Here is a 9836-nt window from a genome sequence, read left to right as displayed (position 1 = left end):
TACATATCACTTTGCTCATTTGTTTATTCTTTGTCCCCATTTCCTACCCCACCAAAACCTCCGAGAGAGTTTACTGCTATACTCTCAGGCCCTGGAATAGTGCCCGGCACACAGTAGGTACTCAGTTAATAATGCAGTGCTTGATAGGCTGGGAAGAATGAGTAAAGGTAAAATGAGAAAGGCCTATTTCTAGGTCAGGTGCCCGTTCGGACTTCGTGCAAAGTGGGAGCGCCACCTCCCGGGAAGCCAACCTACTCGAGAACGAAGGAAGTGACTCATAGAATCTTAGGCAAAAAAAAAAAAAAAAAAAAAAAGGCAGCGTGCCGGAAGAGCAAGAAAAAGCAGTGCCGGAAGTTAAACGTCGGAATGTTGCTCCCTACAATGACATCCGACTCCCAAGAGGAAGTGTGGCCGAGTGGTGTTCTGCAAAACGGACTCCCCGGCAGCCGATCCGGAAAGAAGCGTTCCGCGCCTGCGGGTGCCAGGAACCACGTGGGGCCGAGGCGTGTTTCCGGTGCCGGCGGCCCCTGGAGGAGTTGCAGCTGGAGCAGCTGGAGGGGTGAGAGGGGTTTGAGAAGAAGAGGCGATACTGGGATGGGGGAGGGGGGAGGGGGGAGGGGGGTGGGGGGAGGCGACGGGGTCGGATGAATTCCGCTCTGAGAGGTGGCCGGAGGGATCGAATGGGAGGGCAGGGCGGGGCAGCGCCGGTGGAAAGGTGCAGACCTGTCAGCGCACGTCCCGCGCCACGTGGACTTGCCTTTGTCCGTGGCTGCCTTTTCCGTCAGGCCGCGACGACAGGGGTTGTGCCTTATTTGTCTCTGTCGCGTGCAGTGCCGGGCACGGAGCTGGGGCTCAGTAAGTTCTTGCTGAATGAGTGAATGAATGAATGACTGAATGTGTGTGTGTGTCTCGGTAGGTATGGAGGACATTTACAGTATAAATGGTATGAGTATAGAGACAGTTTGTGGCTTGTTTGCCCATTTTCTCCTGGGGAATCCAGGCTTGTCTCGAGCTTCCACTGGGAGTTCTTCGCCAGTCCTTGGGTTTTGTCTCTTTTTCTTGAAGGGGCAGGGCGATTACGACTCAGGACATTTTCTTTGCTCTTACTGAATGCCAGGCCGTGTGGCTAGGTACCAGGGACAGACACAGGAACCAACCGTGCCTGTATACAGGCCGCAGACCAGTGGTGGGACGGAAACACAAACAGAAATTAAAATATATTAAGGTGCTATAATAAGAGGTTAACTAAAGTTCGGGAAGGTAGAGCCGGGAGGTGGTGTGGCTGTCCTCATTAGGGATTGTCTTTCAAGGTCAGGGGCCTCCTCCTTCCCCATCTTGTGGAGGCAGAGCAGGTCATGAGCCCAGTCTTCTCTGTAAAAGGCAAGGTCTGGGATGGACGTTTGCTGGGCCTCTTTCCTGCATGATGTCCCATCTCAGATACTACTAACGGCTCTAGTTCTCCCACCATCCACCTTTTACCGGTTTGTCTGAATATTCATTATGTCTTATGATGTGGCATAAATTGTATCGGGTTGGGAAATCAGGATTTTGGACCTCATTCTGGTGCTCTAGATTTGTTTGTTTGTAAAATGAAGAGGATTATAATGAAATAGTCTCTAAAACCCCTTCCAGTTCTAATACCATGATTGTGGCAGTAGGTCAAACTGTTTTGTTCTACCTTAGGCCTGACCCCACTTTATCACTGTTGTTTCCCTTCTCTGAATAATTCACAAAGACAGTGTGTCTTTTTTTTTTTTTAACATCTGTGTTCTGACACAGTATTCGGTACAAAACAGATGCTTAGGGACACCTGGGTGGCTCAGTCGTTAAGCATCTGCCTTCAGCTCAGGTCATGGTCCCAGGGTCCTGGGATCCAGCCCCGCATCGGGCTCCCTGCTCGCAGGAAGCCTGCTTCTCCCTCTCCCACTCCCCCTGCTTGTGTTCCCTCTCTTGCTGTGTCTCTCTCTGTCAAATAAATAAAATCTTTAAAAACAAACAAGCAAAAAACCAAAATAAATGCTTAATAGTAGCTTTTAAGTCAAATGGGATAGAAATAATAGCCCCTGCTTTTGGACCCTTGCCCACCCTGGGATATTAGTTCAGGGATAAGGGGACTGAGGAGAAATTGGGTTTTTTGTTTTTCCTTTTTTTTTTTTTTTTTTGCTTAGGGAAAATTCTTTTTTTTCCCCCCTTAGGAACATTTTTTACACATGTGCTATCCCAGAGTTTTTTCAGTGCAGCACCTTGTGGTGAACACATTCATACACAGCAATAGCACACTCTTCCTTTTCTTTTTATTTATTTATTTTAGAGAGAGAGAGAGCAGGCGCGCCTGAGCAGGGAGGGGCCGAGGGGGAGGGAGAAAGAATCTGAAGCTGACTCTGCACTGAGTGAGGAGCCCATTGCAGGGCTCGATCCCTCAATCCTAAGATCATGACCTGAGCCAAAATCAAGAGTTGGACACTCAACCGACTGAGCCACCCAGGCGTCCCTATAGCACACTATTTTTATGGGCATATACAGCTACCATTGTAGGAACGTTGTTTCTACATATATCTTTAAAATGTGTCTTCAAAGTAACACAGTGTGGTGAACATACTAGGTATTGAGTTTTTACCAGAGAGACTTGGGAGTTGGCATGACAGATTTAAACCAGCTTACCAGCTTACCCCAATGGGGTAATCTGCTTGAGAAGGATAATGATGTAGGCAGGATATTCAGTGCTGTTTCATCCTCCCAGCTGTTTATCCTCAGGACCATGGCCAACAGTGAACGCACCTTCATTGCCATCAAGCCTGATGGGGTCCAGCGCAGCCTCGTGGGAGAGATCATCAAGCGTTTTGAGCAAAAGGGATTCCGCCTCATTGCTATGAAATTAATTCAGGTAAGTGGACTTCATTCTTCATATTTCTGTTCTCTTGGAGTATAGGGGATCATTGTAGGTTAGCCCCCCTGTTTCTCCCCTCCCCTCCTTTTTAGCCTTCTCCATGTAAGGTGAACACATATGTCCTGATACCTGGAAACTCCTTGGTGCCTAGCATGGTGGCCAAGTCCTACAACAAACCAAGTTACTGGGACTTTTGGAAATAGCCTCCCTTTTCCCTTCGCAATGGGGAGCTCGCATATTACTACAGCACTGATTTCTTTCTTTCTTTTTTTTTTTTTAAGATTTTAATTTTTTTTATTTTTTAAAGATTTTATTTATTTATTTGAGAGAGAGAGAATGAGAGAGAGCACATGAGAGGGGGGAGGGTCAGAGGGCGAAGCAGACTCCCTGCTGAGCAGGGAGCCCGACGCGGGACTCGATCCCGGGACTCCAGGATCATGACCTGAGCCGAAGGCAGTCGCTCAACCAAATGAGCCACCCAGGCGCCCAAGATTTTTATTTTTAAGTAATCTGCACACCCAGTGTGGGGCATGGACTCAACCCTGAGATCAAGAGTCACATGCTTCACTGACTGAGTCAGCCAGGTGCCCCATTTTTCCTTTTTTAAATTTTTATTTATTTTTTTCTTCAAATTTTCATTTAAATTCTAGTTCATTAACATACAGTACAATATTCGTTTCAGGAGAGCACTGTGATTTCTGACTCAGAGCCCTGCGGGTGTTTGAGCTCCTGGTCTTGAGCTTCCTGAGCAGATAATTTCAGAGAACTTCTCCCCCCTCCCCTACCCCTCTCTCTGAGGCAGGTCGATTCTCAGCAAGGAGATCTTTCCATCCTTATTTACCGTCCACTTAGTGTCTAGTGTATATTAGGCACCATCAGGGCATGTTGGGGGGAAAGCTGTGGTTTTGCCCTTGGGAAGGCCCGCCTGGAAACAGCAGAGAGCAGACACGCTTGCAAGACACCTGCAAAGCAATATTTCAAAAAATGAAAAGAAGGGGGCCCCTGGGTGACGCATTTGGTTAAGTGTCGGACTCTTGGTTTCAGCTCAGGTCGTGATCTCAGGGTCATGAGGTGGAGCCCCGTGCTAGGCTCCACGCTCAGCGAAGAGTCTGCTTGAGATTCTCTCTCTCCCTTTCCCTCTGCCCCTCCTGCTCGTGCTCGCTCTCTCTCTCTCTAAAACATTAAAAAAACCCAAAAAACAAAACCCTAAAAATGAAAAGGATTAATTGGCTAAGAACTCTTTTTCATACAGAGCTGGGAAATGAGAATTCAAATTGTCAAAGCAGATAAATTAGGGGGCATTCTTTTTTCCTATCAATAGTGTCATCTTTGGACTCAGCTAGTGCATTTTATTTTATTATTTTATTATTTTTTTAAAGATTTTATTTATTTATTTGAGAGAGAGAGACTGAAAGAGCACATGAGAGGGGGGAGGGTCGGGAGGGTCAGAGGGAGAAGCAGACTCCCTGCCGAGCAGGGAGTCCGATGCGGGACTCGATCCAGGGACTCCAGGATCATGACCTGAGCCGAAGGCAGTCGCTTAACCAACTGAGCCACCCAGGTGCCCACGGCTAGTGCATTTTAAATTTAGTTTGATTTGCAATTTAGTTCCTGTGTGATGTTTAGGAAAACTGCTTTAGTATAATAGGAAGTAGGTGGATGTTAGTGCAGAGTCGGGGGGTACATGATGGAATGATCAGTGCCAGGTGTTGGACAAGCATTGCTTTCCAGGGAGTTTGCATATTAAATTAGGTTTTGAAGGCAAAGTGAAATGAAAAGTATTGTTGATCACGCATTTACTGTGTGCTGGACATATGTGTTTTCTTTGGCTTTTATGACAGCCCAGGGACATACTTATTTCTGTGCCTGTGGTTGTCAGTGGTGAAGAACCCGGGGCTTGGTGAGGTTACGTAATATATCGGAAGGCGCACTTTGCTGGAGCAGGGATTTTAACTCGGGTCTCTCTGACCCCTAAGTGCGTGCATTTTTCCCGTTACACTGACTTGCCGATCAAGGATGTGGGCCTGAGGAAGAATGGGAGGAGGGGCAGCTGTCAGGAGTCTACAGATGACATGGTGGAGGGTGGGGAGGGAAAACTTGATGTCCCCCCTCCGAAGAAACCCTGTAATCTGTTTGGCAGACTAAAGATAACCAGAACCGGGCCCCCTGGGTGGCTCAGTGGGTTAAGCGTCTGCCTTCGGCTCAGGTCACGATCCCAGGGTCCTGGGTTTGAGCCCCACATTGGGCTCCCTGCTCAGCGGGGCATCTGCTTCTCCCTCTACCCCTTCCCCTCCTCCTGCTCTGTCTCTCACTCTCTCTCAAATAAACAAAATCTTTAAAAAAAATTAAAGATAACCAGAACCAAAAAAACAAACGAAAAAGATAATCAGAACCAATTAGTAGAATTAAAAGAGTGTTTGGGGAAGGGAAGGTCAAGTCAGTGTGTGTCAGGAGACCACCATTACCAGTTTTCTGTTGGGATGGGTGGGGGGTGGCCAAGGGTGAATGGCTGACGTCGTGTGGTCACGTGGCTGTGTCCCTTTGGCAAGGAACGCTCAGGCTGAGAGATGGGCCGTTCTGGATGCGCTCTCTGGCAGTGGCTCTCCACGTTTGTGGGTGTGACTGCAGTGCGCAGGGTACAGACCTGGGAGAACGAAGGGCCCGTGTTAGACCCGGAGCAAGCCTGTGTGCCGTGGCCAAGAGTGAGCCCGGCGTAGGGAGTCGGAATTGCCAAGCAGGGGGTTCGCTCTCTGGCTAACTGGATTTATTGCTAGATGTCATGTACTTTTGAGTGGTTTGTGAAATACTTGTGGGGATCGCATAGTTGCCCCGCCTGGCCCCTGGCCTTCCTCTTCTGAGTAAATGAGCAGTCTCCCTGGGATGCGCCCGGGTTCAGTTTGCTTCTCGTCGAATGCCAAGACCCCCCGACTTCCCTCTGACATTTGAGTCGAGGCTTGCTCTCAAGGAATGGAAATGCATTTTATTGTTAGTTTTGCTGTCTAAAATGGGATGGCTGGATTCGATTCTCATGTTCTGTGGTTTTCTTCCGATCAGGCAAGGCCAATAGGGGGGAAACTGGCACAAAGCTGAAGCACTTTGAGTCTCCCTGGCACTGCTCCCCTCTGGTAGTGTTGGGAGCAGATTGCGTTATAACAGAATCAGTGAGCTAAGAGCTCACATTTTAGACAGCAGGGAGTGGGAAATAACTAGATTGCTGAATCTTAGAAAGTTTGGGGGCCAATTCTCATTCTCTGTCCTGTGCAATAGGCTTCCGAAGACCTTCTCAAGGAGCACTACATTGACCTGAAGGACCGTCCGTTCTTTGCTGGCCTGGTGAAGTACATGCAGTCAGGGCCTGTGGTTGCCATGGTGAGTATGCATGTGTGGGATATGGAGGTGGATGACTGCGTTGGAGTCAAGAGTGAGGGGTGTGATTCCTGCCTCTGACGCCAGGTCCTCACTGATACACAGGCAATGGGGGCTGGGAGGATTGGGCAGTTAGGATATGAGTTATCTCTCTGACCCACCAAAGGCAAGATACATTTGTTTGCTGAACTGAAGACCCATAGTGACTCATAGCTGAGAGCGATCGGGAGGGGTTGGCCTGATTCTGCACTTCGGGAGGGCAGCGAGATTGTCTCTTGCTTATTGCAATGATTTTCCTCCAAGTATGTATCGGTTGTCATCATTGTGCCAGGCTCTGTTCCAGACACTGGGGATTCAGTCATGAATGAGACCAAATAGGTACTTATTTTCATGGCTTTGCTTGCCTACACATCTTGAAGGGGGAAGATGGGCAGATAATGAAGATGAAGATATATATATATGCTCATGATTAGTGATAAGCCCAGAAATGTAATAGGATGATGTGACAGCAAGTGGCCACTTTAGATTGGGTGGTCGAGGAACATGCTTTTCAAGCTGATATCGGAGTGAGAAGAAGGAGCCAGACATACACAAGAATCACATTGAAGAGCAATCTCAATGAGAAAACAGCATGTGCAAAGGGCCTGGGCTTTCTGAAGTGCAGAAAGAAGGCTGGAGCCGCTGGAGCCCGGTGGGTGAAAGAGAAGGTCAGATGACGCGAGCTCGGAGGCACAGGCGCAGACGGGCGCAGGCCAGATGAGGCAGGGCTGTGCTGGCTGTGCGTGTCCCGAGCTCTGGGACGGACGCCAGGGGAGGTCCAACAGCAGGCATTTTTAAAGGCTGCACAGGCTGCTCTGTCAAGAATGGATTATAGAAAAGCAGGAGTGGGGGCACCTGGGTGGCTCAGTTGGTTAAGCGACTGCCTTCGGCTCAGGTCATGATCCCGGAGTCCTGGGATCGAGTCCCGCATCGGGCTCCCGGCTCGTCGGAGAGCCTGCTTCTCCCTCTGACCCTATCCCCTCTCATGCTGTTTCTCTCTCTCTCTCAAATAAATAAATAAATAAAATCTTTAAAAAAAAAAAAAAAAAAAAAGAAAAGCAGGAGTGGGCGCCGGGGGGCCAGTATTCCCAGTGTTGGAACTAGTAGATGCTCCATAACTATTCCTTCAGTGTTATATGGGGGCTTTTTTCTGTTTTTGAGTTAATAGTTTTCAGATTTTCTGCTGAGATGGGTTTTCTTCCTTGACCATATATTCTTTTATCCTTGGAGGTCTGGGAGGGCCTGAATGTGGTGAAGACAGGCCGAGTGATGCTCGGGGAGACCAACCCTGCGGACTCCAAGCCTGGGACCATCCGTGGGGACTTTTGCATCCAAGTTGGCAGGTGGGAGTGGGTGCTTTTTGCCTTTTTCCAAAATCTGAGTTAGGTGACATAAGAATTCGGGTTCCTCCGGCACCTGGCTGGCTCAGTCGGTAGAGCATGCAACTATAGATCTTGGGGTTGTAAGTTCGAGCCCAGCCCCACTTTGGCTCTAAACTTTACTTAAAAAAGGGGGGGGCGCCTGTGTGGCTCAGTTGTTAAGCGGCTGCCTTTGGCTCAGGTCATGATCCCGGGGTCCTGGGATCGAGCCCCGCATCGGGCTCCCTGCTCAGCGGGAAGCCTGCTTCTCCCTCTGCCACTCCCCCTGCTTGTGTTCCCTCTCTCACTGTGTCTCTCTCTGTCAAATAAATAAAATCTTAAAAGAATAATAATAATAAAATAATGTGGACTCAGGTGCAGGGAGCTTTGGCTTTTTCTGCTGCAGAGTCTGTCAGCTTTCTGGCAGTGGGAACAGGGGGCTTCCAGGCAGTTGAATCCTTTGGGTCTAGGTAACATGGCCGTCTCCTTCCCCATCCAGGAACATTATCCACGGCAGCGACTCTGTGGAGAGTGCGGAGAAGGAGATCGGCTTGTGGTTCCAGCCTGAAGAGCTGGTGGATTACAAGAGCTGTGCTCAGAGCTGGATCTACGAGTGACGGGCGATGAGAGAGCAGACCTCAGTGCTTTGTTCATTCCATTCCTGCTCCCTCCCATGAGCAGGGGGCCAGGCTCTCGCAAATCCACTTATTTTTGAGAACTTCCTTATAACCTGGAGGGGAACTCTGGAGCTGGGAGTGCTCCCTGTACAGTATTATGTGCTACTATCAGATTAAAATGTTTCATCCCGACATAGGATTCATCGAGTCGGTTACTTTGTATTGCCCTGTTGCTTTGTAGTCTTTTTTCTTTTCCATTTACTCTGGATAACCTGAGCTAACAGAATGTAAATACTATGTAAATTATTTTTATTGGCCTGAGAGATCTCTCTCTGTCTGTCCCTCCCTTCACTCCTGCATCCCATCCATTTTTGGCACTGAGCCAAACAGCAGTCATCCAGGAAGGATCTGCTAGGTTGCTAAGATTGTACTGGGTGCAGAGGATTCACTGGAAATAAGAGATAGCCTTACTACTAGTGAGAAGCTCTGAGGGACTCTGCAGATGGGGGAGTGTGAGAAGTTGTAACTACTCCAAAAACAGAAAAGCTGGATAGTGGGCCTGGGTCCCTGGGAGGACCTCAGAAGAAGCAGGTGAAATCTTGAGTAGCTTTGATTTGTTAGGGCACTGATTTGGTTGCTTTAACAGAGGCAAAATGGAAATTTACTTTTTTTTTTTTTTTAAGATTATATTTATTTGACAGAGAGAGACACAGCGAGAGAGGGAACACAAGCAGGGGGAGAGGGAGAGGGAGAAGCGGGCTTCCCTCGGAGCAGGGAGCTTGATGTGGGGCTCGATCCCAGGACCTGGGATCATGACCTGAGCCAAAGACAGACACTTAACGACTGAGCCACCCAGGTGTCCCGGAAATTTACTTACCTTTTATTTAAAAGTCTAAACTAGAAGCCTAACATACAGCACTGTGTCTCTAGTTCACAACACTGTGTTGTGTACTTGAAATTTGCTAAGACGGTAGATCTTAAGTGGGCTCGCACACATACAAATAGAATGGTAACAATGTGAAGTGGTATGTTCAATAGCTTAATTGTGATCGTTTCACAATATATGTAAATTAAAAAAGCAGGTTGTATACCTTAAATACATAACAAGTTTAATTGGTCAATTATGCCTCAATAAAGCTGCAAAAACCCCAAAAAGTCCAAGTACGTAAGTAGGGGTGATGATGGTGAGGTTCTGATCCTTGAGGTTGTCCGGGGACTGATTTCCTACCAACCAGTGTAACATGCCTTACCCCCTACACGTGCCTAATGGCAAGTTGGGAAGAGAAGTGGACTGTTCCTTTCTCTGAAGGGCGTCACCTTGAATTTACCACCTTTGCTCTCCCTCCCATCCCGCTGGCCAGAACTTCTTCATGTGCAAGCCTCTTGCTGCAAGAGAACGCGGAAAGTGCTATTTTTATTTGGGCACCCTTGTGCGCAGAGAATACTCTGAAGCTCTCCTATGAGAAGCGGGAGGCTGAGAATACATATTGGGGACAATTACTTGTGCCACAAACTTGAGGGTTTCTTTCCTGGTATTTTCCCTGTTCATCTGGCTTCGGTAGAGGCCGT

At 48.3% G+C, this 9836-nt stretch overlaps 1 protein-coding gene across 2 annotated transcripts; it reads left to right on the top strand.

Moving 5' to 3' along the window:
* Positions 1–404: 404 nt before the first annotated feature.
* On the top strand, positions 405–8459 carry LOC123854138 (nucleoside diphosphate kinase A). 2 transcript variants are annotated; one of them, XM_045889165.3, is made up of 5 exons: positions 405–559; positions 2755–2884; positions 6155–6256; positions 7523–7635; positions 8150–8459. In XM_045889165.3, the coding sequence occupies exons 2-5, from the start codon at positions 2759–2761 to the stop codon at positions 8265–8267; spliced, it is 459 nt and encodes a 152-aa protein (XP_045745121.1). In that variant the 5' UTR covers positions 405–559; positions 2755–2758; the 3' UTR covers positions 8268–8459. The 2 variants fall into 2 exon arrangements, with proteins under 2 accessions (XP_045745121.1, XP_045745120.1); XM_045889164.3 differs by having other exon boundaries at positions 412–559; positions 2741–2884.
* The last annotated feature ends 1377 nt before the right edge of the window (positions 8460–9836 follow it).

This window comes from Mirounga angustirostris, unplaced genomic scaffold (assembly GCF_029215605.1).
Source record: "Mirounga angustirostris isolate CCGP_5_RB_7025 unplaced genomic scaffold, mMirAng1.0.hap1 SCAF_17, whole genome shotgun sequence".
Lineage (NCBI taxonomy): Eukaryota > Metazoa > Chordata > Mammalia > Carnivora > Phocidae > Mirounga > Mirounga angustirostris.
This window is presented reverse-complemented; position numbering and strand designations above follow the sequence as displayed.

What these genes read in the sequence shown, in the direction of transcription:
- LOC123854138 (XM_045889165.3), top strand. Translation starts at nt 2,759, where the DNA reads ATGGCCAACAGTGAACGCACCTTCATTGCCATCAAGCCTGATGGGGTC. An exon ending in CAGGGCCTGTGGTTGCCATG is followed by an intron (nt 6,257 to 7,522) that starts GTGAGTATGCAT and finishes TTATCCTTGGAG; the next exon opens with GTCTGGGAGGGCCTGAATGT. An exon ending in TTTTGCATCCAAGTTGGCAG is followed by an intron (nt 7,636 to 8,149) that starts GTGGGAGTGGGT and finishes TTCCCCATCCAG; the next exon opens with GAACATTATCCACGGCAGCG.